Source organism: Micropterus salmoides, unplaced genomic scaffold (assembly GCF_014851395.1).
Source record: "Micropterus salmoides isolate LMB-PRFRI ecotype aquatic unplaced genomic scaffold, ASM1485139v1 Ms_hic_scaffold_22, whole genome shotgun sequence".
Classification (NCBI taxonomy): Eukaryota; Metazoa; Chordata; class Actinopteri; order Centrarchiformes; family Centrarchidae; genus Micropterus; species Micropterus salmoides.
In genome coordinates this window covers 13610235-13638060 of record NW_024041373.1, presented here as the reverse complement: position 1 = coordinate 13638060, position 27826 = coordinate 13610235, and the positions used below count along the sequence as shown (strand labels likewise).

Genomic DNA, 27826 nt, shown 5'->3' with positions numbered 1-27826 from the left:
GGTGGTCTCTGCTCCAGCGCAGAGATGGACGCAGAGGAATTTGAGCATCCTGAGGAGGTCTGTTTTCCAATTTAGGTATATTAGCAAGTTCAAGTTGTTTATCTTGGTTTCTCTTGATATGGGGATACCCTTTTTAAAAAAATTATTATTATTAATCACCTCCACTACAGGTAGTGTGTCCTGCTGCAGGTTTCCATTTAATCCAGATGTATCACTATACATTATGTCAAGAATCTGTGAAGAGACAAGTTGCTGATGTCTTGTGAAGTGTTTGGCTCCGCCGATGTAGCCAAGGCCTATCTCGCAGACAGACTGTAAAACATTGAATCATTTCTTACCACCAGGATGGCTCAGGCCAGCTGTCAGAGAGCGACGCCTTACCACGTCGCCATCAGAGACGTGAAATCGGAGAGGGCAGGACATTTCACCACCACAGAGCTCTTAATGCGGGGTCTGGTCTGCGTGGAGACCCTGCCTGCAACATAAAGATCTCCTCCATCACAGGGCATCCGAAGTCTTCTTTGGTGACAGAGAAGACCCTTAACCAGGAGCCATTCATCTCCCAAGTGCCATTACTAGTAACCACACGCTGTATCTTTCTTGAATGTCTGCTGGGATGCACTATGTGCTGCAGGAAAAATTGCTAATCAAAACTTTTTTTTGCTACACTCAGGCCTAAATTGCATATAATTTCTAGCTTCGTCTTTGTAATGAAATGATTTCCTCTTAGTTACAGATCAAAGTGTCTGGCCAGAGGGGTAGTTTGGGAATCAGTATTGCTGGTGGGAAGGGCTCTCTGCCTTACAGAGACCATGATGAGGTAAGTGCTAGGTCAGGAGATCCAGGAGGCGTTGCTCAATCTCTAGCTACATATTTGGCTGTCTGAATTTAGATGATGAGAAGCAGCAGCAGCCCTTGACTGATGGTTGTCCTGCACGTTCACATTCAGCTTGAACAAATTACGAAATAGGAGAGAAAAAAAGAAGCTTTGAGCACATTTTTTAAAATAACAACTTTCATTCAGGCTGATATGTTTATTTCTTTTCAGGGCATTTTTATCTCCAGAGTAAATAAAGGGGGTGCATCAGAAAAGGCAGGAATCCATGTTGGAGATAGATTGCTGGAGGTAGGCGGGGAATATTTTTTTTTGTGTTTGTAATTACTGTCTCATAATTTATTATTCACTGTTAAAAGTAGTGTGTGAAATATTGTTGACTGAATGGAAATCACATGTACAGTACTTTATATTGACTCTAACAATGTCATTATAAAGCCCAAGAACTTAGAGCCGGTGTTCCTCTTGTGACCAATGGATGGCGTCATAAGACCAGCAGAGGACAATCTGCTGGGACTTCCTAAATGTTTTAGCTAAATAAGGATGAAAAGGACATAACAGCAGATCAAAATTCAAAATCAGTATTTAGATTTACACCTTGGTAGTTTAAAGCTGATCAGAATAATCCTCACTGGTGCCTGTAGTGTGAATAGACATGCTATTTTCAGAGAACCCATGCTGCTCCTTCACCTCTGACTCCTGCTCCTACTTTCACTGGCCCTAAAAGTATAATGTGACCACGGCCCACCCAGGTCAACGGCCTCGACATGCAGGCTGCGACCCACCATGAGGCGGTCTGCGCCCTCAGGAATGCTGGGAGCTGCATCAAGATGAAAGTACTCAGAGAGAGGCTGTTACCTCCAGAGGTGTGTGACCTGGAGGAGCCTCGGGGTCCTCAGGACGTGACAGGAAGACAGCTGTGCAGCCAGGACAGCGGAAGCCAGAGAAGCAAACAGCCAAACATGGAAAGCGCTGAGGACTGTTTGTCCAAGAAGATTGAGGTGGTTGTCTGCAACGGCAATGGCATTGTGGGTGGTTTGCACAAATCACAGCACACACAGAAATATACTTTCACCATTGTTTTACAACGTGCCTCAAGCCATGTGCGGATTTAAAAAAACAACACTGTCAGTCTTACGCACTTCTTTTCACTTTGTCTTGTTTCAGTCTGATTTGGAGAGGGACCAGAAGAGGACCTTGTCTGAACTGGAGGGAGGGGCCTTGACGGAAAATGAGTCACTTCAAGGGGCGAAACATAGAATGACAGTAAGCAGATTTCTCATCCATCATTAGGATATACCCCCTACTATATTGTTTCGCACTAACATCACCTCATTTTAGCCTTTATAGTAAATAGCAATAATAAAATCCTGCAAAACCAAACATTTGAGGATTATATGACCAGATCTTTCTGAGATTTCAGCATGTGACACATGACAACTTGCTTATTATCCTTTCAATCTTATTTTCTTCTCTGGCAATCATCGGCAGATCCCGCGGATCATCCTCACTCATCCCTCTACCTCAGATGAGGATGTGGAGCTCTTGACACAGAGCACAAGCAGAGAGCCGCTGCATGACTCTGACAGACGTGCACACTGTTTTGACAGTGCTTTCTACCCACCTTGACCACAGCGTAAGGGAACCTACGTGATGGAATCAGACTGTTATTACCCAGCTTTTAGGAGTTTTCAGTGAAGTTACTTTGAAAGATTAGTGTGAAACTGATTTTTTGTCTGTCAGATTAAATTGCTGCTAATAGTGTTTGGAGACATTAAAGTCATTTACAAGAATGGACACTCTCAAGACTTTATTTTTATTACTAAAACTACAGTTCTGCCTTTGCAACTACATTGAACAGAGAAAGCATGAACAGACTACTCTCTAATTTCCAAATGAAACATGTCATAGATTTAAATGCCGTTAATCAAACAATGAATGCTGGCTACCTCTGCTTCACACAACTGTGCTGTAAATTATGGATGTGCTGTTAAATAGCCCCTCCACCAGCCATTAACTTGTTATAGTATGTACAGAAATAAATCACCACATGGCTGAACAGACTACACAACAGGGGGTCCGAGACCTGAGACAGACGGAACTATGCCTCACTGTATAAGCTAAATTCAAAGAGATTATACACTCTCTTTCTGAAAAGACTATAGATGTCAATACCTGCCTTGTATTATTTCACAGCTTTTACATTCCCACAGTAACTACAGTTCAATGTTATGTGTTAATTTTCTCAATAAAGTGCAAATATATTGTTGTAAGAGACTTTTCTTTGAGCTGTAGGACAGACAAATCCAAGCTGGGGTTTATACTGGTGATGTGAACACCTTCGCAGTAGACTGCAAAAACACACCCTTCGATAAATTTTTGTTAACAGTGTGTCAGAAAGGTGTTGGTTTGACAGATATCTTGAGATTGCAATTTGTGTTGGTGGTGTACTGGATTGCACCATGTTGCGCATGTTTTCTTGTTATTGTGTCAACCCCCTGCATGTTTGCTACAGACCACATAAAAACTGACATGACTTGTTTTATCAGTGATGTTGTGCAATGATGACTGTCTGCTGGGTGATAATAATCTGTGGACACAACTTGTTGGACAGTACATTCACTGTGTGAGACTCAATACACAGCCAATTACTGGCAGGTATATGGTCATATTGTGAGACCTGAGTCCTCGTTTGTCTTGAGACGCATTCACATAAAGTCAGTGGGAGGACCTGAAGAGTATGAACATGGATTTGGATGACTCAGTAATAAAACTGGGACTTTGGGAACACTGCTAATGCAACCAGACTGCATGTTTTGTTTTGTGCAAATATGTAGCAGATAATATTTCCATGTAACATACAGGTACATGCATGTGTTCAAATATTTTTCGGTAGCTTACTTCTACAGTAGTACCTGATCATTACTTCCATGGCCAAGGAGCACGACATTAATTAACTAATGAGTTTGTTGATTTACAGGTTACTTAAAAAAGGAGCTCAAAACACATCCACTGAGTTTGGGCTAACACAAGCAGCTCTGGTCTGCTCCTTATTAGATTTGAGGAAGTTTAATGTTACAGTGCAGACAACCTCAGCCACTGTTACCTGAGATAGAGTTACGTTTTGTATTATTAAAACTGAAAACATAATGGAGACAGCATTTTCAGTGATTTCACAGCCTTTACATTCCCACAGTAACTACAGTTCAATTTTATGTGTTAACTTTCTCAAGAAAGTACAAATATATTGTTGCAAGAGACTTTTCTTTTCGTATTTTCAAAACTGAAAACATAATGGAGACAGCATTTTCAATTAACTCAAGGAGAAAATGTTAGGTTAATTGGCAAGCAGATACAATTTGCCAAGGAGGGACAGGTTTCATTTCAGCTGGAAAAATCAATTGTGTCTGGCTACAAATAAGAAGCAGCTTCTGCTTACCTCTGTCTGAAAATAAAAAACATTACTAACCCTAAATGTGCCACGGTTATCATAAACCATGCATGTGTGCAAAGGGAAAGCTTGAGGGTATAGAAAACTGTCAATTAAATACACTAGGGGCCTTAGGATCATTACATTCTCACTTGATCCAGTATGACTAGTAGCTAATGGTGGCTAATGTTAGCAAACTAGATGATGACTTTATGACTGTCAGTTGTCTCATAACTGTCCCTTGCCAATTGCATCTGGGAATTGTTTCAACAGTGGCAAAAATTATGAGAAGAAATGTTGTGTATGGATCAGACATGTTTTTGTTGTGTATGGATCAGACATGTTTTTGTTGTGTATGGATCAGACATGTTTTTGTTGTGTATGGATCAGACATGTTTTTTTCCTTCCCCTTTGTTGTCTCAGTCTCTCTTTTCTTAAATCTAAAATCAATTACTCTACTTCATCTGGTGTTGAATATTACACTATGCACTGGACAAAAAATAAAATATAACAGTATAACAACAGAAAGAAATGCGGATATGAGGTTAACTGATCCAAATCAATAATTCTGTTTGATCGTTATTTGTCTGAGGGCAAGAAGCAATTTGCCACATTTCAGTCACAGGCTTGCCTTCAATTATTTTGTTTTTCTGTGTTTCTTTTAATAATTGACACATATATCATTACATAAAGATAAATGCTGAACATTTGGACTCATTTCAAACCACATTCAAATCAATGCTGGATTCATTACAGTGGATTGCCTTAATTAGAGACAGATATTTCTTTGGAGCACGATCAGAAAAATACTGGCTTCTCAGAGGATAAGAAAAAACATATTGAGTCAATAAAAATAAAATAAAAGTAAAGCTGCAAGCAGCGTTGGGCAGGCCCTAGTGCCGTGATGCGTGTAGGGGCTTGACGCGGCCGTGCCAGAAGCGCCCTCAATTGTCGTGTGTTTTGGACCGGTCACGAAGGACTTAAATGTCACTTCCTATGTCCCCTGGGTGGCGCTAGACAACACCCGGTAATTATACACTCACCTAAAGGATTATTAGGAACACCTGTTCAATTTCTCATTAATGCAATTATCTAATCAACCAATCACATGGCATTTTGGATGTGTAAGATACATCCAAAATGTATCTTACACGCTCTCAATGCATTTAGGGGTGTGGTCCTGGTCAAGACAATCTCCTGAACTCCAAACTGAATGTCAGAATGGGAAAGAAAGGTGATTTAAGCAATTTTGAGCGTGGCATGGTTGTTGGTGCCAGACGGGCCGGTCTGAGTATTTCACAATCTGCTCAGTTACTGGGATTTTCACGTACAACCATTTCTAGGGTTTACAAAGAATGGTGTGAAAAGGGAAAAACATCCAGTATGCGGCAGTCCTATGGGCGAAAATGCCTTGTTGATGCTAGAGGTCAGAGGAGAATGGGCCGACTGATTCAAGCTGATAGAAGAGCAACTTTGACTGAAATAACCACTCGTTACAACCGAGGTATGCAGCAAAGCATTTGTGAAGCCACAACACGCACAGCCTTGAGGCGGATGGGCTACAACAGCAGAAGACCCCACCGGGTACCATTCATCTCCACTACAAATAGGAAAAAGAGGCTACAATTTGCAAGAGCTCACCAAAATTGGACAGTTGAAGACTGGAAAAATGTTGCCTGGTCTGATGAGTCTCGATTTCTGTTGAGACATTCAGATGGTAGAGTCAGAATTTGGCGTAAACAGAATGAGAACATGGATCCATCATGCCTTGTTACCACTGTGCAGGCTGGTGGTGGTGGTGTAATGGTGTGGGGGATGTTTTCTTGGCACACTTCAGGCCCCTTAGTGCCAATTGGGCATCGTTTAAATGCCACGGCCTACCTGAGCATTGTTTCTGACCATGTCCATCCCTTTATGGCCACCTCATACCCATCCTCTGATGGCTACTTCCAGCAGGATAATGCACCATGTCACAAAGCTCAAATCATTTCAAATTGGTTTCTTGAACATGACAATGAGTTCACTGTACTAAAATGGCCCCCACAGTCACCAGATCTCAACCCAATAGAGCATCTTTGGGATGTGGAGGAACGGGAGCTTCGTGCCCTGGATGTGCATCCCACAAATCTCCATCAACTGCAAGATGCTATCCTATCAATATGGGCCAACATTTCTAAAGAATGCTTTCAGCACCTTGTTGAATCAATGCCACGTAGAATTAAGGCAGTTCTGAAGGCGAAAGGGGGTCAAACACAGTATTAGTATGGTGTTCCTAATAATCCTTTAGGTGAGTGTATGTTGTGTAACAGTAGGTGAAGTGTGGACTGCACTGTGAAAATGCCATGTAGCCTAAATCAAAGCATTATTGTCAGAAACAGCTTACTTCCTGTTACCAGTGGGTGGCGCTATCATGTTGAGTGAATGTTTTCATGTAGATGTGTTCAGGATGGGACTGTTATCAACCATGTAAAGTTTGGTCCAGATCTGAGCATGTACACTGAAGTTACAGTAACTTCCTGTTTTATGTCAACTGTTCAAACTCACAGATAGCACAACCTTTCATTGTCAATGCCTTTAGAAGGCACAGCACAAATTTGAAGTCGATCGGATTACTTCTGTGGGACGAGTTTGTTAAAGTAGGGAGCCTGTAAACAGTGAAAAATGGGTTAAAATCGCACTTTCAATTCAAAATGGCTGACTTCCTGTTGAATTTAGGGTATGGGTTCTTGAGGCTTTTTTGTGTGTCTTGATATGATGCATGTGCCCACAAAATTCCCTGCATGTAGGTTGAACGTGGAGCGGGGGCAAATTTTTTCCAATTTTGTAGGTGGCGCTATGGAGCCATTTTGGCTCCACTGTGTTTCAATATGTTTCACTGTTCCCTTGAAAAATGTTGCATTTTAAAATATGTAAATTTAGCTCGGCAAGGACCCTACTATGGTATGGGTGTATAATTGCTACTATGCTATGTAGTGGTTACAAACCGCTCTGCATCATTACTACTGAGATCAAAGCTTTTGCGTCATGGCAGCCCATCTTGAGCCTTATGTGACCAAATTGGTTCACTGTGAAGAGACAGGTTTAATTAGGTCATGATTGGCCACTGATAATATGTGCCAACTTCTGCATATCATACATGCTGCATAAGATGTTATATCTCCAAGCGCTGAATTCAGAAAGAGCATTTGACAGTACTAAATGGGATTATCTGTGGGAAGCAGTGAAACTTGGGTGGGCTCTGGCTCAGGAGGTAGGGCGGTTTGCCTGTTAACCCTGAATTACCGGTGTGTGAATGTTAGTTTTTGTTTGAGCGCTTCAGCTCAGTGTGTGAATGCAGTGTAAAAACGCTTTGAGTGGTTGGAAAGACTAGAAAGGCGCTACACAAATACAGAGCATTTACACTGGGTATCAATTGTGAAAGTTAACTTGTCTGTATATATATTACCACTTCCTCCCCCATCTGATAATTGGAATAGATTTCACAAGTTCATCTATCTTGGTCCAATTATATCATTGCTACTATCGACGTGGCACAACACATCGTTACAGCCTGGCATCTCGATATCTTTATCAAGAATGGTCTGAGGACATTTAACAACATTCGTGTACCTATGACTTACCTGGGTCATCAATTAAGATCATCGCCAAAAGCCTACAGTGATCCGCAGAATAAACCACCGCGTCCTATTTTGAATACACGGTCAAACAAAGGGATTAATATCTATCTAATAACTGTATCTACTGTTGTCTGTATCTATCTCTATCTATTCTGTATGTATAAACCGAACACCTGACCATAACATTTGCAATTGTATAGCTGATACCTCCAAAAATCCTAGTCATCTACAGATCAACCTCAACTTCTTACATCAACTCTATCTCACTCCCAAGAAAAGTTTCTTAATGAAACTATTATGCACTCTGTGCACGGATAGCTCTTGGCTCTTTTATGCACATGTTTTGGACTTGTAAGAATCTAGCTCTCTTTTTGAAAATAGTTTGCTCCTTATTGACAAAGAATTTGGATTGTGAAGTGCAATGCACTACCACTGCGTTGCTCTGAATGACTAGTCTTTGCAAAATATATCACAAAATCCAAAATGTATCTTAACAGAGATTTATTTGGGCGGAGCGGGGTCACCATTAGTTCTGTTTTGTTTATTTAATGGTTTCTACACTATTAATATCATCATTTCAATTTGATCACAAAAGGAAAATTCGAGACGTCTCTGGTGGTGCTTACTAATGAGCTGGCACTAGACTAAATTTTGTGTTTCAGTATCAGAGAATTTCCTCAAAGCTAACAGCTAATAGTAAGTGTCACATGTTACGCGTCAGAAATCAAAGCAAATAGATGTGACTTTCTGCCTTTTCCACAGATACTGGATATTAATGAGGGGAAACGGGATTAAACGATAATCAAGTAATGGCTTAAAGCTATAATTTAGGATTTGTTCCTATCAAACTTACTTAGAATTACACGCTCACAAGCATTCACATTTCGCGTTTCAGATGCTTTTTATCCTGAGTTCCTCTAAATGTATACAAACATTACTCCTACTAGTATATAACACCAGGTGCTGGTTTTGCTGTGTGCTTTGTCTTATTATGATTTTCTCGGCTCCCACAGAGGAACACGGGGAGGGAGACTGCAGGGTGGAAATAGACAAGAACAGCTGTGACAGGAATGAAGAATGTAGTATACTTAAAGGATTAGCATCCACTCCAGAGGTCTGCTTTCACTCACTGATAACGGAGATGTTGATGTAGCGGTAAACAAGCAAGTAATAGAATTTGTTTCAAGCCGCCTCATAATTCATTATTGGAAACATGCTGAGATGCCTCTGTTGTTATCAGTCTGCTGGCAGTTTAGATTATCCGGAGGCTAAATGAACATCTGATATTATTTATAGATATCCAAAAGTATTTTTCTGTATTAGAAAATACATCAACTGTGCTGGATAAAATTCAAAATTATTTTGAAATTCAGATTTTCTGATGCTGCCCTCACATAGAGCACTTTGCTACATGCTCAGCTTTATTCCATTTTCTATTCACTCATTACAACAGCTTCACCATACAATGTGAGTTGCTAACAGACCTTTGCTAAAATAAAAATGCTCTCTTGTATATTTTATTTTAACACAATGAGGTAATTGCCACCGTCCCTGGCAGAGAAAAATAACACACAAATTCTTGACTCTTTTGTTGTTGTTTATTCACCATGGCAACATTTATTTTCTCAAAAGGCTTTTGTGTTCCCTGTCCAGTCAATACAATCATCTCCACCTCTCTCTTATTTTTTTTTTGGAGCTCAGTCTGCCAAGTCTCAGGAAACACAACTTTTGTCATTCATGGAGATGAAGTGAATTTATTTCGGAAACTGTGGAAAAGTTAACTTTTCCAGATACACAGAGCTGTGTTCCCAGCGTGAACATTGTTACTGGTGCCCAGCAGGCTGACTGCTGTCTGCAAGCTATTTGTGGCTATAATGTGTCTATAAAAGGAAATCTGCAGGGCGATACACACACCAACAGCAATACACTTTGAACTCCACGGGACGGGCTGAAAAGTGCGCATCTTGCTTTCCATATCCGCTTTAATCGACATCTGAAGTCTTGAGTGTTTATCCGAATCCTGGACACAATCAACACTTTTGGATGGAGAGGAATTTGAAGCAGAAATGGACAATTTAAATAAGAGTCTGGGGAAGGTAGGAGATAATAGTTTGATAACAGATACCTTCTTCTGAAAATGTGGGTATTTGTTGTAAGGCTGACTATCACTGACCTACCTTTGCTTTCCTCTGACCTTTGTAATTACAATGGTTCAGGGTTTAAATCCTATTTTGAGATCATAGTATTTGATCAAAGCTAATAGTATTTGGAAAACAAGAATTTGGTTTTAATCCATCAACACTACCCCCCCCCCCCCCCCCCGCCCGCCACCACCTCCAGGCTTTCACACATAAACACATATCCACAGTATATACTCAGACGCAGCTACTTGATACTTATCTCCTGTTATTTCCTGTCACTGTAGGATGAATAACAGTTACCAAACAGCTTCCAGATGAATTTCAAAATGTATATGTTAATGTATATATTTTATGTTATGTTTTATGTTGTTTTCCTTGTGTCTGAGACTTGGCATCATAACATTTGTTTATAATCTGGAGCGATGTGCCCAGTAGCAGCTGGCAGTGGGCTATATTTGTACACCCTATCTACTCTGGAGGGAGGGGTTGTGTGTTTGCCTGTAATTAAACTTTTTACTCAGTGATACGCCCAACTGTTTATGCTTTTACTGTGGCACAATGCAACCTATACTCAGATATACATTTAAACATCTATGGAGCTGAAAAGTTTCAGATTTACAGCAGTAATTGTGCTCTTATTCTGCGAAGGAATAGCTCAAATGAGCATCATCTGTGGAAAACACAGATGCGTGAGTACGTGAAAAATTAGTGTATAACTTTTGGAAAGTCTCAAAAGGGCTGCTTAAAGTTGAACTTGTGTTTTATATAAGCTGCTTCTACAAAAGAAGCATTAATAAACCCATATAAAGCCACAAGATGAGCAATATGTTTTTTTTGGAATGCATAACAATGGACGTATAACACAACCTATATCACAAGGAATAATGTCTATTGCATTCATTCAGTATATGTTTCCTTAAAATGTATTTGTCACTTGTCTGTTTGGTCACTGTTCATGAGTGTCCCTTTAAAAAACCCCACGGAGGGTGGTCTGCTTCAGAAAATGATTTAGCACTGCTTGTATTCAGTCTTTGGGACTGGTCTGACATACCACAAGAAATAACTGAGTGAGAGCATGCACACAGCGAGGCGACATGTAGCACAGTGAACCAGTGGTGGTTGGAAACGTGATCTATGAGGACAGCGTGACCCTGGCAACACTCAGGCGCAATGAAACATTCAAGGAGGCTCCAATGTGCAAGTAGGAAATGAAAATCACTTTAACCTTTCACAGTATAAACTTACTCTGCTGTGACTACAGAGGACACGCAAACAAGGAGGTTACATAATGAGTATAGGTCGCATTGTGCCACAGTGCCACAGCATAAACAAGTTTATAAGATGGCACATGTTTATTTTAGTCAAGGTATTTGTTCTGTTCCTTTATTTATAGCTTGATTTCAGATACGCTGGTATCTCCAATATAAATATCTTGGTCCTCAAAATGACAAGTGAACCTCTTCAGGCTCAGGAACTAGGTATATTGGCGCAAAGAGCATGGGTGGCACAGGTTTAAGGAAAGTGGTAAAGGAAGTACTCAGATGCTTGACTTAAGTAATACCACAATGTAAAAATACTCCATTACAAGTAATGGTCCTGTATTAAAAATGTTAATGGTCAATGTACTGAACATATTATTAAAAGTAAAACTGTTCATTATACAGGCAGAGTGGCCCATGTCAGAAAGGTCATAGAAATAAGTCTAGAAATGCTAAAGAATGTAAACTGTAGAGAAGTCAAAACACCTTGACATTATGATTTTGAGGCAAGGTAACATCTGGTGCTGCAGTTATTTGAATGCCTGACTGGATGCGACTTCTCTAGTTTGTATTGCCAGTTCTTAAACACGTGGACATCAGAGGCCTTTATTTGTTGTGACTGACCTTCCTATTGACTCTTATGTTCACGTTGATTGCCGTCTAAAGTGACAAAAACATCTCTCCTATACTAGAAGGCCTTTCTTTGTTGTGACTGACCTCCCTATTGACTCTTATGTTCATGTTGATTGCCGTCTAAAGTGACAAAAACATCTCTCCTATCCTAGGAGGCCTTTCTTTGCTATGAATGACCTTCCTATGGACTCTCATGTTCATGCTGATTGCCCTGTGAATAGACTATGAACACTTAAACTACTGAATATACATCAGTCAGATGAATCCTGGCTTTAAAAGATGTGCTGAAACCTTGATCTGTAGAATTTAAAATTAAAATGGTGAGTGTATGGCTTTCTAGATTTGCTTTTTATATCAATCTCACTAGAATGTGCTTATTTCTTTAGTGATTTAGCAGATAAGACCTAAACATCATTTCACAAGTATTACGCATTTATAAATCATATCCTGCAGATCTGTAGCTGCTTCATACACTATATCTGGACACATTAACATGCCTCTTTAAAATGTAGTTTGAAACCATTCAGAAACTTGCCTTTATGTGTGAGAGCAGCAGTGCTTCCAACAGACAAAACCATCCTCCAATATTTAAAATATAATGTAGCGCTCGTGGGTGGTCCCAGTCTATGAAATACTGCTTTGACTAATTCCGAGAAAGAGAACAATAGACATAAAATCAGACTCAAAAGATGTCAGTAGAAATGGATGTCCTGCTGGCAGTTTTTTTGAAAAGCTTGTTCTTGAAGAACAAAATAAATACATTTAATTCCATCCAACCAGGAGGCTGCACAGACCACTACGTAGAAAATTGTAATTGTAATTGTAAAATTGTTTTTTTTCCTCAGATGAACTATCGTATTTCGGTAGATACCAATGTAACTTGGCACATTTTTGAAACGGAAGTTGTCTTCAAGTGCAGTCGAGCAATTCTTGGAAACCAGCATGTGATGCACAAAGAAAGAAATGATCAAACACTGCTCCGAAAACGGTCCCAGCAGGAGTCACAGTGTGTTGTTCAAATAATGAACGCAACTTTACATTTTAAAACGGAGTTCTGAGAAATCCTGCTTTGTGAACGTCTTGGTAATCGTTTTTGTTTTTCCGCTTCCTTTGATCACCTTCCCATATTTAACCTGCCACACATTATTATCTGAACCGGGCCGGTTGGTTGAACTTGAGTCTGCAGTGAAATTGTGAGATGAAAGATGAAACAACCTAATATGCTAATTCACTGACTGTGTCTATGGATTATGTGTAATCCAAGTATCTGCTAAAATAGCCTCCACTGATTAGTGAAGGAAGTTTAACTGCCCTCCAGTTTGCATTTTACAGATGACCCAACATCTCTGTGGAGAGAAGATGTGTGATTAGTAAACAGCTGAAGTACTTTTCAAGAGTGTGTGCTTTGATTGCTTTGGTGGGAATAAATAGGAAATGTTTTCACACATCCACACTATGAAATGCCATTGGTTTATGCTGTCTTTCACATATGAGAGCTTTTATCCACCACAATTTGCAGTTCCACCTCTTCATACATTTTCAGCATGGGTCGCCCCTGGTGAAAATCAACCCATTAAAGCTGATAGTGTGAGTGCTGTGGTGCAGACAATACAGAGGTTTCACAGTATGGACCTGCTTGTACCAGAGGTTATGATGTCAACACCAAAAGAGGTTTGACACAAGCCCCTTTTCAGTTTCACGTAAGACACCGCATATCTGTTTGGCAAGGAGGACACTAATCTTGGATAACATGTTTCGTGAGACCTGTTTGGATTTTTAAAATGTCATGGGCCAAATCCAGGGTGCTAAAAGCTAGTCATCAATTTGGCAGTAAGGAGTTGCTTCAGGTTAAGCAGAAAGATGGGTTAAAAAACATAACGCTACTAGCAATGCCTTGTCACCTGCAAGCAGAGCCTTCACTGTAAAGTATGGTGGTCAAAATTGGTGCAAATATAACAAAAGCCAGTCATGAAGCAAGATGCTACAGTAAATAGGCTGTGATTCTACATTCATTGCAGAAACCAGATGCAAACAGTAGGATTGTAGCAAAAATCAATGCACAATCAATTTTGTACAATGCCTAAAGAAAATAGTTCAACATTTTGGGAACTGCGTTTATTTGCTTTCTTGCCGAGGGATATGAGATTATGCCTCTCTCATCTTTGTCTGCTTCCTCCTGTTTCCAATCTTTATACTAAGTTTAACTAAATGGCTGCTGGCTGTAACTTTCATGTGTGTAACCATATACAAGCGAGAGTGATATCTCTATCTGGAGCTCTCGGCAAGAAAGCGAGTAAGCGTATTTCCCCAAATGTACTTTAACAAGGCAACAAAACATACTATATGTTGGATGTTTACCTTAATACATGTCCTGCTTTATCGCTGCTGTGTTGCCTCTGTAAACAGACCAGTGCTTTGCTAACATAGTACCCACAGCATTAGTATCTGTTCTGTATGCACAAACAGTGTAAGTTGTGACAAGTGCAAAGTTGCTTATTAATGACAAAGGAGGTCTCTGTGTCCTCCAGCTTGGATTCCAGGAGTGGCTTTGCTGAATCTGCTGGGCCAGTTTGTGACCCAATACTGAGTCCACTGCCTCAGTCCACTTTGTTATTTTGTGTTTTCCTCAGCTGTTTGTGTTGTGGTCATTGATTTTCCGAAAATCCCGTTTGATTTTCTTAAAATATTTCCAAATCATTTAGCTGTGTCATGAGTCCAGAGTTCAACCTGACGCGGCAAAACACCCTCTCTTGCTGTGGTTGGCCCAGCCAGTCTCCACTGTTCTTCCTTTTTAAAAGTTTTGGTTCTCCTGGATCGATGCAGACACAGTAGTGAAATGGTGGTTACTGCTGTACTCTTGTGCTTGTTTTAGTGGTCCATTATTATGATGTGACAACATGCGACAGCATAGCCAGAAACATTGCATTTAGTATCACCTCCTACGCAGTGCTCCCAAATCAGGCAGAGAACAGTGGGAACTGAAGTACACCCTGTGACAATGGCTACATGTTAAGTTGTGGGTTGTTAAATTCCCACAGTGGAAAAGACCCACAGATTTCAAAGCTGTACAAGTTTTAGTCATCATGTCATTATTTTAACACGAAGGAGCATCTTTGCCTTATGGAGACGAGAGCATGAGCCAATTTAATTGCAACTCATTACTCCTCATTGAGTGTGTGTGTGTCAAGGCTTTGAGCTGCAGGGTGCTAAACTGCATAATCTGTGTACACATGTGATGATGGCTCATTAGTGGCGGGGTATAGTTACACAACCCTGTGAAGCAGAAAGAAATAAAACATTCTGAACTCTGAAAATCAGTGGTATTCAGCTGCGAGACGAAGACATGCTGAGAGTGACTGAAACATAGATTTTATGGATAGGCTGACTTGATCCTTTAAATTAACTTTGGGAAGAAGTCCCGATATGCTTGACTCATCATTTACTGTAAGCATTTGTGCTTGACAGGGAAATTACTGGGAAAGTTTTATCAAGAGCTAGTAACATGTCGACAAATTATTCCTCTCGTCTCTGTTTTACAGGTTTCAATAGGAGTGCTGTCTAAGCCTTCTAGTTTCACCTTTGTGCCAGTGGTGCGGAAATTACCAATTGAAAGCATTATTACTGAGAAGGACAGATCTGGAGCTCTGACAGGAAAACCAAAGAAGGTACAGGAGCATCAGAAGATTGAAAAGTGACATTATCACCAACTATCTGTAACATGATTAATGCTTTTACTACAAGGCATTATCAAAAAACATGTCCTGACTTATTCATGTTAATTTAGCTAATTGACTTTTCTGTGTTTTGCCACCTGGTCTCTGTGTTTGCTTTACTTTACATCACTCTCTGTCTCTGACTCCTCACTAATCAAAACTTCCTCAAGTTCATCACAAACGTTGTTGGCAATGTCGTTTTTGAGCCTGCAGCCTCGTGTTACTTAATGTTAAAGATTACCAGTTAAATTGCACCCAGAATGTCCCTGTTTAAGAACAACAGTGTATAAACATGACAGCTTTCTTCTTATACCATACATGATGTGACAGGTCTTCCTTTCTGTTCCACACTCTCCATTTATTCTCAAAATGACATTATTCAGACTAAGTAGCCTTGACTCATATTAATTTTTATTTATTCATTTAATAATAATTAAAACAGTAGAGACAAAATATCGTGAACAATCTGCATGTGAGTGTGCAGAAACTCTTAATAAGGATTATAGACAACATGATGAGCATGAAGAGGTCCATGAGCCAGAAAATCTGATTCTGCAACCTTAAGGCCTTTTTGAATGAGTCCATTTTCTAGTGATTGATCATGTCAGTGATTTAAGGATTAAATTACACACCTCTGCTTCCGGGGAAGACTCACTCTCACTCACCAGCTGCAATTACATCTACAACTCATCTTATCACAAAATACGTAAAAACGCAAATGCGAAATGTTAAATATCTTGTTATATATTTCGTCATATATGGTTTCCACAGAAGTTTTTACACTGTAATGGGAATAAAAAATCATTGATTGATATGTGATGTGACATCATCCACTTATTTGATGTATTCCAGGAGCCTGATTCACACAGCGCACATCAATATCAACTATGTATATTCTTGAACAACACCAACGACACTAAAGATTTACTTTTTCTTTCATGTAAGAGATTTTTTTAGCACACAAGCTACAAATGTTTACCCAGCACCAACATCACAGCAACACCACCGCTCTGGGTGCCTCGGGACAGCCGACTGCTGCCTGAAGTCAGCTCACTGGCTGCCTGTATGATACTTCAAAGGTTCTCTCACTAGGGGGTGGGGGTTGGCACCATAAGTTTCTCAACTTCCCCCACTGCTATTACCTAAAGGAGTCGCGGCCCGTCATGTTATTAACCATCATATGACTATTTAGCAGAAAACCTCTGAGTAGCCCTGTGTTTTAGCTTGCATGAGGTATTATCATTCGTAGCCTATATACACAATATTAGATGGTGTGTCATGTGCTCTATAAGTAGCAGAGGGGGAAGAAGTACTTAGATCCTCTACTTATGTTAACGTAGCAATCCCACCATTTAAATCCTGCATCCTGCATTCAAACGTGTGCAGAATGGTCCCTTATATCACTATTTTATGGTGTTGTGTTGGTTGAGCTGGAGCCACATTTATCTACTTTATATAGCAACTGGGATTTTCAACCAAAAAATGCAACAATAGTATTTCCAAAACTATTCCTTTAACACACTATTTATCTTTAAACCATCTTACACAACATCCAGAATCCTTTGCCTTATCTGAAAATGCATTCAGTGTGGTCAGATTTGAGAAATTTCTGTTAGTTTGTGCTGGTTTGAAAGCTGCCAGACACTGACGTATGTTGGTAAAGTCTCTTCATGATTACAGAAGTACAAATTTTTATAGTAAATCACATTATTGTACATGTAGTACTTATGTGTTTACGTAATGTGCAAGGGTGGCCATACCATGCTAACAGAGCATGTTCACCTGAGGAGTCTGTTTTCAGAGTCAAACTAGGTGAGAACACGTCTATTTGTGAGCATCAGACACTTCCAACACTGCACATAATCTGTGTTTGTGTGTCTTATCTCACTTCTTGCAGTTGGACTACACAGTAACCTTTTTCTCCTCTCATGCACTCACGTGGAGCAGACTTGTGGCACAAGGTCAATTTTTTTCCTTTCTCACACAGTTTCTTGTTCTGCACACACACTCATATGTTTATCGGGAAACCGTAAAAAATAGGCTTAGTAATCCCAAAATATAGTTAACAGCCCTTTGCAGCTTAGAGTGAGTGACATCTTGTCATACTTTCACATGACAGATACTTCCTGTGGTGAAACAGCTTCTACATTGAGATATCAGTGTGAAGAATTAAGGGATTACCTGTGAGACAGTCGACAGCTCATTAATCCAACACTGATTTAGAGAAGCCTGCACTTCTCAACATGTCCTAATCAAAAGAAAGGAATTGCATATGTGCCCTTTGGTACTTCATATTATTAAGTGAGACCTCAGTGCTCATTATCAGTTTGAATTGAGTGGCCACCATTCATTTGAAATATGAGGTTGCTACTACAACACAATACTCTGAGCATCCGCACCTAATTATCTCTTTAAATGTAACCAGAATAAATTAAGTAAAATGTGTTTATCTTAATTCGTCAAGAACTACCGTGCACCAAATGTGAAGTGAAAATATTGAATTCCTATATAATTCCTAAACATCTATAACTGTTCACTTTTGCATGCTCTGACTACAATTTTAAACCAACAGATTTAAATTGTATGTGTTATGTGTTGTCTGAGTCATGATGGTATCATGATACAGTACATTCAGTCCTAAGACATGTCAGTTGGTTTACGCTTGAAAAACTCCCAGTGACTCACTCTGCATTTAATTTCAGTTCTAAATATAACTGCTTTTGACACACAGTAAGTGATGATATTATTGACGTAAGCTGCCATTTATGTTAAATACAGTCCCAGGAATAAGTGTCATTCTGGCAGCCTTTAATTTGTTTGATTACTGCTTATCTACAGTAAGATGAAAGAACAGTGAGGGAATTATTTTATCGATTCAGAACACTGAAGATTGTCATTACCATCAATGTGGGAGTTCATGTCATGTGACATGTCAAGCAGTCACCCTTTTTTAGCTCCACACACATATTATCCTAGAATATTCTTTTAACTCGAGTCCTTGCATATTTTCATATTTGAATCATGTCCTATAGAATATACAGTAATTGTCTGCATTCGTGTTTTGGTCAATTAATATGCAGCCACACCAGTTTCCATAAGTTTCGGTTCAAATGTTATTTTTCTATTTATTATTAAGTTATTTATCTGGGAAGCATAGCCAATAAAGTCTGTTCTCACCAGGGAAATTGTACACCAAGTGTAGAGAAAGTAAATTATGTTGCTGCAAAATCCATGTAACCAAATGCTACTCTAGTATGTGATGTAATTTACACACTAGTTAAGTATAAAGCTAGAGCCAGCAGGCAACTAACTTTGACCCTATTTCCCCACGTTTTTGTGTATAATTGGGATAACATTCTTTAAAATTGGTCCAGTATTGAGCAGCGAGACAGGGCTGCAACGTAATCCTTGCAGGCACTTTCGAACCCTCAATGTACGTCCTTTGCCACTGACAGGCTCAGATTGTTACTGTAAGTGTCTAGCTGTTTCCAGTCTTTATGCTAGCTAGGCTAACCAGCTGATTGCTGTAGCTTTGTATTTAAAGCTGGGGTAGGCAATTTATTTCAGAAGAATTTTTCACATCCCGACAGCAATCAATAAATCAAATACTCTGACACAAAAACAAAAAAAATCCGTTATCTGTGGCTGTCGCTGGACAGTAATTAGCACAGCCAAGCATTTCATTCTGGCCGACCTGCCTGTCTACCGGCCTGTCTACCTGTATGCACTCTGTCCATGCACTCACTGCGCATGAAAATTGCTACCTTTTGCAGTACTTCCACTTCACTACATTTCACAGCATTTTGAGCACCTTTTACCTTGCAGAAAAAAATGCTTTTCAGCTTTAATCCATTTTCTTTTATTGGTTTTAAGACACATAAAATCCTCAAATCTACACTTGTATTTGATTGACTTTAATGAATTTGGGACCTGGAGAAGCTAGGGTTAAATGTGTATTGCTCAGCCAGGAAGGCCCCACAAACAAAAACACAGCATAGCTGAAAGTTGTTTTAGCCTCTTAGCAGTGATTAGAACCCTTTTATGGGAGAGGTTTAGGTACATGGTTGGCTGAAGTGTCTTAGTTTGACACATGACACCTGTGTTTGCATGCTGTCTCGTGCCAAAAGTCAGTGTTGGTTTTCACTAACTTTCCCAATCGTCAAAGAAGCACTTTTGGTTGCCTAAATGTAACTTTAATTTGGATGACATGCTAACTAGCAAGATTTAACTCCTGTTAATTAGAATTTCAGAATGCTGGCAACTTCTATTGGTGACTGAAAAAAGACACTGTGCTAGACAGTAACACTTGGCGATATAAATACTTGTGTATTTATACAAAACAAAAATACAACTAGATAAATGTAGCAACAATGGCTTACTACCGTTTGGACTCATTGCTAAACAAACTAATTTGAGAAAACGTCTTGCTTATTTACTTTGTGTCATTTCTGACACTTCAACCTTTAAAGCTGTTTGTGTGTACACAGGCTTCCCCTAAGTAGTTCAGTTCTGCACATGAGTCATGTACTACACCAATGTTAGCAGGACATGTGCGTGTACATGTGAATTATATGTGTGGGGCATGTGGTGTGGTGAAACCAAGCACACCCCTGAGCACAGAGAGGCTCGCTGAAGTTCACCTCGGGTTTTCTCAGGTTTCACTTGCTCAGTTCCTCCTAAATATTTGCTTCATTTTCTCCTGTCAGAACGTAGCTGTGCTCCATGAGGAGATAGCCGAGGAGACCATGTCGGACAGGGAGATTTTCAAAGCAGAGAAAGTCATTATCAAAGACTCTGTGGAGGGAGAAGCAGGAAACGTAATCCAACCAGAGACACAACATCAAGTAAGTACAACACGAGCGATCTTAATGTCATGTGGAAACTGTGACAAATAGATTTGACATATTATAATATACATATGTGTGTGCGTGTGTAATACTGTATATCTGGGTATATATGCAGTGCAAATACACACTTACATACATGTTGACATAATGAATAATAAAGCATTGTGAGTTAAAGAGTGAAGTGAGTTTAAAAATGATTTTACTGTCCAAGGTGGACATTTATTACCTTTCAAATCGGACAGTTTAATTAGAATATTTCATTCATATGGTCTGCTATATAACTGGTCTATTTAGTTTGCAGTGTCAGATAGTGGCTTTATCAAAGTACTTTCTTCTTCTCTGCACAAATTAGATGCTTCTGACAGAACCTTGTTACAAACTTTAATTTGCCGTTCCAACTTTTTGGTCACTCTGACTTTCAAGAATTTGAAGGGAAAGTCAATCACAGTTTAGTAGCCACTAACTGAAAACTGTTTTGTTTTTCAGTTGAAGTCTTCTTCTGATCACGTGAGCCTCTCTCAAACCCAAGCCTCTCCTTCAGTCAGTGCTCAGTCTGAAAATATGCCCAACCACGTAGCTGCCGGGAAAACCTCTATGGAAACAGCTGTTGATAAACACAGGGGCATTTCCCAGCGACAGTGTCATGGTACCTCTGGACTTGGTGAGGTTAGCTCGGGTTTCTTTACAAATAGGGCGTCTGTATCAGAAGACAGAAAGAGCTCCACAAGCTCCACAGATCTGTTCCCCACCCCAGCTTCATCCAGAGAGTCCATTCTCTCAGACGGCTCAGACAAAGAGAAGTACTGGTCAGCTGTGCAGCTCTCCTCTGTGACCTCTCCTGCCTCTTTCAGCCGCACTGTTTCTCCCTGCTCATCTGTCCTCTCTGGCATCTTCTCCCCTACTGTCGTCCAGATAAAGAGGCATATTCTCGCTCCTGGCTCTAGTCTGGTTCAGACCCCTCAAGCCTGTTTCTCATCATGCGAGAGCCTGTCCTCCTCTGTCTGTCCCCAGTCCCCCCCTCCCCGGCACCGGCCTCCCCTCACCCGACTGTCTCTCCTCACTGCTATCCTCAGAAAAGGCCGTCTTCCTGTTCTTTCCTCTGCGCTGCAGAGGCCTTACACCCCCTGCTGGCCTGTCAACCCCGTGACCCTGTCCTTCTGTAACGCGTGCTCAGCAGCCTCCAGCGTTGCCTCCATTCCCCTGGAGTTTTCCTCTCGGTTCTCCTCATCAGCGTCTATAGGTAGTCAGCGCCACGTTCACAGGGAGCCTAATAGATGCATCACTGCTCCACCACCTATTCAGTCAAATGAGCTCAGCGGAGCATGCACTCAAACTCAAACTCAAGAGAAAAGATGCTCAGAGCAAATTTGTTCGAGCAGTGCGCCTAGATGGGAGCAGGTTATTTCACCACCACCTGGGAGGAGCAGCACACTACCCCGAGCACCACTGCCTCTGTTTTGCTCAAACTTCAAATCTGTTTCTCCACTAAAGCATCAAGAAATAGACTATGGGACTTCCAAAAAACTGCAACGCACACACCCCTCCATTTCTAAGCCCCCTGAGCTGAAGCCCAGCAACACTCACATGTACCTCAAGAGCCACGAGGATAATAAACTCATCTCCCCGTCCCCTAAACTTATTAATGAGCAAGAGACCTCTGCGCCCCAGAATTTGAGTCGCCTGCCAAATTCATCCCTCTCAAGGCTTCACTGGCTTTCTCAACAGCTGAGATCTGCGCCTGTCAGCCCTCCTCGGCTTCAGCCTTCTCAGTCACGCTCACCCGGTGTCACACACGCACACATCGCATCACCTCTCCCTCCTTTACAAAACAGCACGGGAAGATGTGAGTCAGAGAGTAGTTGCCCTGATTCCCAAAGTGCCACATCATCTGAAGGTTATCACAGAGCTTACTGCCTGTCTCCTTCCCGCTACACACACATGGTTTCCCCCGGGTGGCCGTCACCCACCAGCTCCCCCACGCCTACGCCCTCTCCTGCTCCACCAATCAGAGACCTCACCCCTTCCCCTTCTCGCTCCCTGTGCTCCACGCCCTCCCCAAGGCCGGGGAGTGGAATATCAGACTGCAGCGACAGGGAGGGTAAAAAAAGAAAGGTAGCCTCTCTGCTTGCCATGCATGACTTCTTTAAACTGGGGGTATTATTTAATATGTTCCCTGTGACTTGCTGTTCTCCCACGCTATGTAGTTAAAAACAAATTTCCCTAACTTGATAGCTAGATATCAAGTGTGGAGCTGCTTTTAGATTTCTATTTGTCTTTGCCATATCATCTTATTGATGTTTTTAAGGTCTTTACTTTTCCAGAGATTTGCACATTGCTAGATTTGCATGATTGACATACCTGAAACGTCACATGTCAAATCCAGAGGGAACCCATCATCGTTAGATCAATGCAGAAACTGATTTCTAGGCCATATGGCTTGAAGTTAAGTAACACCACACTAATAAAATATGATTAAATAATTTAAATATAAGTTGATGTGGGACACAGTCATCTAGTTGTCAGTGTGGAAAATACTTTTTGGGGTTCTTTTTATAGTCAGTCAAATGAACCATATGAGCAGCAACAAGGCGATGCTGCGAAAGCAGGCGAACACACTTAATTACTGTTCTTGCCCTCGGGGGTCTTAAGTGTGGCTGTTTTGCATGATTGCCTGCAGCAGTGAGTGATAAAGCATGTCTAAAGAAATGTAAAACACATATGATGAATTTCCACGAGACATTCCACAAAGTGCAGAAATTTGAATTGTAAATTCACTTACCTTCACTGTCTGCTTTTCTCTCTCGCTCTCTCTCTATAACTCTAGACACACAAGATTAAGTTAAGCTACAAATCGCTTGCTGCAATTCCCACAAACACCCTTCTGTTGGATCAGCAGGTGAGTTAATTTATATGACTCTAATCCTACTAATTAATGTTGTTATCCTGGTAAATATCCAGCCATATGGTGGAGCCGGTGTTGTGCAAGTTCACACTTCACAAGAGCTGGCTTCAGCAGTACCTGTAGTTGTGTCTGAATTGCCACTTGCGCAAACCATGCTCAGTGACAGCATGCTTGTTGCCGTAAACTCTCACGGGACTTGGCAACGCTTGTGTTCATTAGTTGCTAACGGATATGTGCAGTTCAGTGAACGAATGGGAATAAACTCATAAGCTATACATTTGAAATAAAAAAAAGAAGGTCAAACCAGGCTCCAAGAGACAGAAAGACATGGCACTGCAGTGTGACACAGCTGCAGAGGAGGGAGAGTTGTCTGTGAAGAATACAGTGGATGAATATCAATTGTCTGGAGGACGTTGTTATGTTGTCTAAGACTACTGTATAATCACTCAAAGAAAGCAGCAGTCTTCGCACGGAGCTCCATGTGTTCACTCTGCTTTGCATTCACAGACCATAGATGAGCAGGTAGAGAGAGACGAGAATCCGTGTGACAGGTTGGACAGAGATGTTGACACCCACACTGAGGTATTCCTGCACACAGCACTGCTGCTTTTCTCGGCACACTTCACATGACAGACCGGTAACATCAATCATTTGTTACTTTCTGCAGATGTGCTCACCGGCTCAGCTGCGGCAACAGTCAGAGGAACTTTATGCAGTTATTGATGAGCTATTGGCAAATTCTATTCCAGCAGTGAGTTCGCTTAATTATATCATATAAAATTAAACACATGCAAATATTGTAAGTGATTTAATGTGTTTATTTTTACAACCTTTAAGTGCAAAACATCACGGTCGCTGCAGCCCTCCAGGTCATCGACTCCCAACGATGGTGCGCAGGTGAAGTGTGTTTCTTATTAGTCAGGATAGACTTAATTTGAGTGAATGATATGAATGAATATGAATATGAGAAATGTGAATCCCATCGTGATTATGTGATATTAAAGGGGGCGGTGAAGCTATAGTTGTATAGAAAACAATGGAGTCTAGAGACAAAATGCTGAAGATCTGTATGTGATGAGTACTTCTGCTGAGTACACAACAAAAATACAATCTCACATAAAAAATATCACAGGACAGATGAAAAAGTAAATATGGCTACAATAAACAATGTAATAAAACTTTGTTAGTTTAGAAACGGACTTAAAGATAAAATAAATTGTTTTGGGTAAAAATATAGAACATATAATTATTTTTTCATCTGCATGGTGTTGAGAGAAGTTCGATGTGACAGTAAGACTGACACATTTATTGTTGCTGGACTTCATGCCTCACAATGTAGAAAATGTCAGAGCTCTCACACACAAGTTCAGGCGTCATCTTGATTCTACTTAAGTCTGTAATTTCATTAAATTATTTTCAGTAAATAACAAATGAGCAAAAAATGTTATCTGTTCACTCAAGGACTGTTTCTTGCAACAAACCGTTTATACAACAATGTGAGCATCAGAACAGTTCTTTGCTTAATTAAAATTAATTAAAATGAAAATTAATTGAATTAAAAAAACATTCTCAAAAGTGAGATAAAATAGAAAACTGGAAATGCAAAACCGCAGTAACCTTTAAGCTCTGTACTTTGTACTGAAACACAAACTGGAAGTAAGATAAAAGGGAATTCTGACTGTTTAATAATCAACACAGGGGGAAAGATTATTCATCAAAGGACCCAGGGTTTCCAGAGGAAGCATGTGTGTGCAAAGAGGACTAAGTTCACACTGTCATCCCAAGTCTGTGGTGTGAATTTAGATGCTTGTCCAAGATCAAGAGTAGCGTGATAACAATTACAGGTGAGGAAAAGGGGGCACAAATGCTGCACGAGGAAAGAAAACGTAACTCCACAACATAATAAATAAAAATGCAGTTTCTTATTATCTTGCTTTTTAACATAACAAAACACACAAAAAAGTGTCCAAAGTTCAGACATATTCAGCAAGTCCATGAATTGTGTCCACCAAGGATTTCTTTTCATCTTCTTCCTTTCTGTCATTTCTTAAAGCGTTACATATTTGAAATGCTGTATGAGTCATTTTCAGATGAATGCTTTCCATTTTCCCACCAGATGAGGTTTGTCTCTCTGTTGTAACTCTGTTGTTTTGTTTCAGTTCATTCTTTTGCTTCTTTTTCACTTTCAGCAAAACAACTCATCACTTCCAAAATCCTTGGGGCGTGAAACCAAATATGTGAGTACGTCGGGCAGTTTCGTCTGTTGAATTAAAGGCATTACGCAGGATTTTATCCCCACAGGAACAAAGGGAAGGGACAACCCTCCACTGACAACATGTTTATAGTAACCTTCAGACAAATTCACAAAACTGACAAGCCAACATTTTATCATTTGTAAACACTTGCGCTTGCATTGCGTTTTTATTGTGTGTTACAGAGACCCCTGAAAGTTTTGAAAGGAATATTTAATGCTTGCCGGCACAAACAAAGATTTGCTTTTTGAAGGGTTTCATAGGGCAAATATATATTTGTCTCACTTTTCATACACACATTTATTTGGATTACAAATTTTGTTATTATCATACTTTTATGTTAACATAAAACCTGCTGTGCGTTAAGTGCTTTTCTTTTATCTGTATAACAGTTTTGTGAAAGACACTAATAAATATGTTTCCTTCCAAATGGTTTATTTAGGCATCTTTAAGCAGCTTGCACCCATCTACTGGCATGAAAAGAAACCTTATCAGCCCCAAAAAGGTAAACATTCAATTATTTAATCAAGTTTAGGCTCCTGTTGCAACTGTTACACTGGTAATGTAATGTGTTTTGGAAAGCTACTTTTAGACTTAATTCCTCTCTGCTGCCAAACTCTGAACCCTTCTGTCCAGACGAAGCCTGGGGTTATTCGCCCAATGACGGCCATTCCAAGACTGACAGTGGAGGAGGACAAATTTCATCCAAACCCCTTCAGGCTGTTTGCTGTCAAGCAGACCTTAACTGACAACAAAAAGGTATGCAGATGGCATTGGTTCACACTATAGTGTAGGAATCTGTGTCTGTTAATGTTTTCAAACCCACATAGCAGATTTATTTTAATTTTGAGTGATACTAAGATACCCAAGTCTGTGGTTTTTGTATCACGCACACTCATGGGCTTAAAGTGTGGCTGTTAAAAGAGAAGTGTCTCATGAGTTTCATGACAGGCACAGTGGACTCCAAATTTGACAAGTTTTCAAGGAAGAAAAAGAGTTTGAAATGACTAAAGAAACAACTCTATGATCCACTTTTGTGCTGTCCATCAGGTCTCAAACATGTCTAGATTTGTGTAAATATTGTATGTTTACTTTTCATCAAATGTAAGTGTGCAACAGACTTGTTTGTAGCTGGTGTGAACAGCACAAGCAGCTGTTGGTTTTAAAAGAGCAGTTATTTTAGTAACAATCACAAAATCTACAATTTCTATTATATCACTTTGACACTTAACATTAACATGAAAGAGGAAAACCAATCAGAAAAACAATACACATTTTGTTTATTTAACCTTTATTTATTAAGAGAGCTTCACTTAGAGAACTTCTCATTTGCATCAGGGACGGAGCCAGACGGTGTAAACATTTGGGGTTTAGCCCAAACCTAGGGGGGTCCGAGGGCATGCACCCCCGGGGAGATTTTTTCCATTAAGCATCTCAAGATTCCATTTGATTACGCTGCAGTGGGCTGTGATGCAATTATAAAATGATTATCGAATCTTCGAATAATCTTTTTTCTATGTGATTTCTGGATAAAACCCACATTAAAACCCAAAACAAAACATTTCCTCATTAGCTTAAAAGGACTAGGTTGCATCCCTTATTTACTTTACGAATTTCAGCTCCTTTATGGTCACCACCGTTGTTCTCTCACCCCTACTGATCATAAATCTAAGAAGCAAAAAATATTAAATTCATATCTTATTCTCTTATATTTACTTCTGGCATCTGTGCTCCCTTTACTCATCTTCCATTCACTCCTTTCTTCACACATTTTCATATCTTGTCCCTCCTTCATTTCAGCTGCTTTCACTTTTAAATTTCTTCTGGAGTCCATAGATCACTAATTTGCAGTTAATCCAGCTGCTGTCCCTTGCTGTGATGCCTGTCCTTCCTCTTCCCTAGCTGACTCATCTCACACAGTCACACAGTCAGATCAGCTGACATTAGCTAGCGAGTAGTGATGAGTGGATGAAGCATTATGAAGCTTTGGGGCTTCAACAAACACAGTTGCATCTGGTGGCATGTAAAACTTATAGCAGCACTTTTAGACTGAGGCCGAAACGCCACCATAACTCACTGAAACAAATAATTTTAGTCTCATGTGTGCAATAAAAGTCAAAAAGGGTTATTTATGAGATTCAGACATGTGATGTGATTAGACAGTGATATTCATTAAACTAGCCTATTATTACTTTTG

General features: G+C 40.1%; 2 protein-coding genes across 2 annotated transcripts in view; both read left to right on the top strand.

Annotated features, from left to right (window-relative positions):
* Positions 1–1545: 1545 nt before the first annotated feature.
* Positions 1546–3104, top strand: LOC119917199. Its single transcript, XM_038737357.1, has 3 exons — positions 1546–1863; positions 2003–2101; positions 2327–3104. The coding sequence occupies exons 1-3, from the start codon at positions 1603–1605 to the stop codon at positions 2462–2464; spliced, it is 498 nt and encodes a 165-aa protein (XP_038593285.1). The 5' UTR covers positions 1546–1602; the 3' UTR covers positions 2465–3104.
* A 6701-nt stretch (positions 3105–9805) lies between these two features.
* The window catches only part of LOC119917624 (muscular LMNA-interacting protein), a 35801-nt gene continuing 17780 nt past the window's right edge, over positions 9806–27826 (top strand). The window contains exons 1-11 of the mRNA XM_038738018.1: positions 9806–9978; positions 15455–15580; positions 20335–20472; positions 20962–22587; positions 23300–23371; positions 23885–23959; positions 24045–24128; positions 24215–24274; positions 25567–25614; positions 26072–26134; positions 26266–26388. Coding sequence (XP_038593946.1) covers positions 9949–9978; positions 15455–15580; positions 20335–20472; positions 20962–22587; positions 23300–23371; positions 23885–23959; positions 24045–24128; positions 24215–24274; positions 25567–25614; positions 26072–26134; positions 26266–26388 — 2445 coding nt within the window. The 5' untranslated portion in view covers positions 9806–9948. The remainder of the gene's footprint in view (positions 9979–15454; positions 15581–20334; positions 20473–20961; positions 22588–23299; positions 23372–23884; positions 23960–24044; positions 24129–24214; positions 24275–25566; positions 25615–26071; positions 26135–26265; positions 26389–27826) is intronic.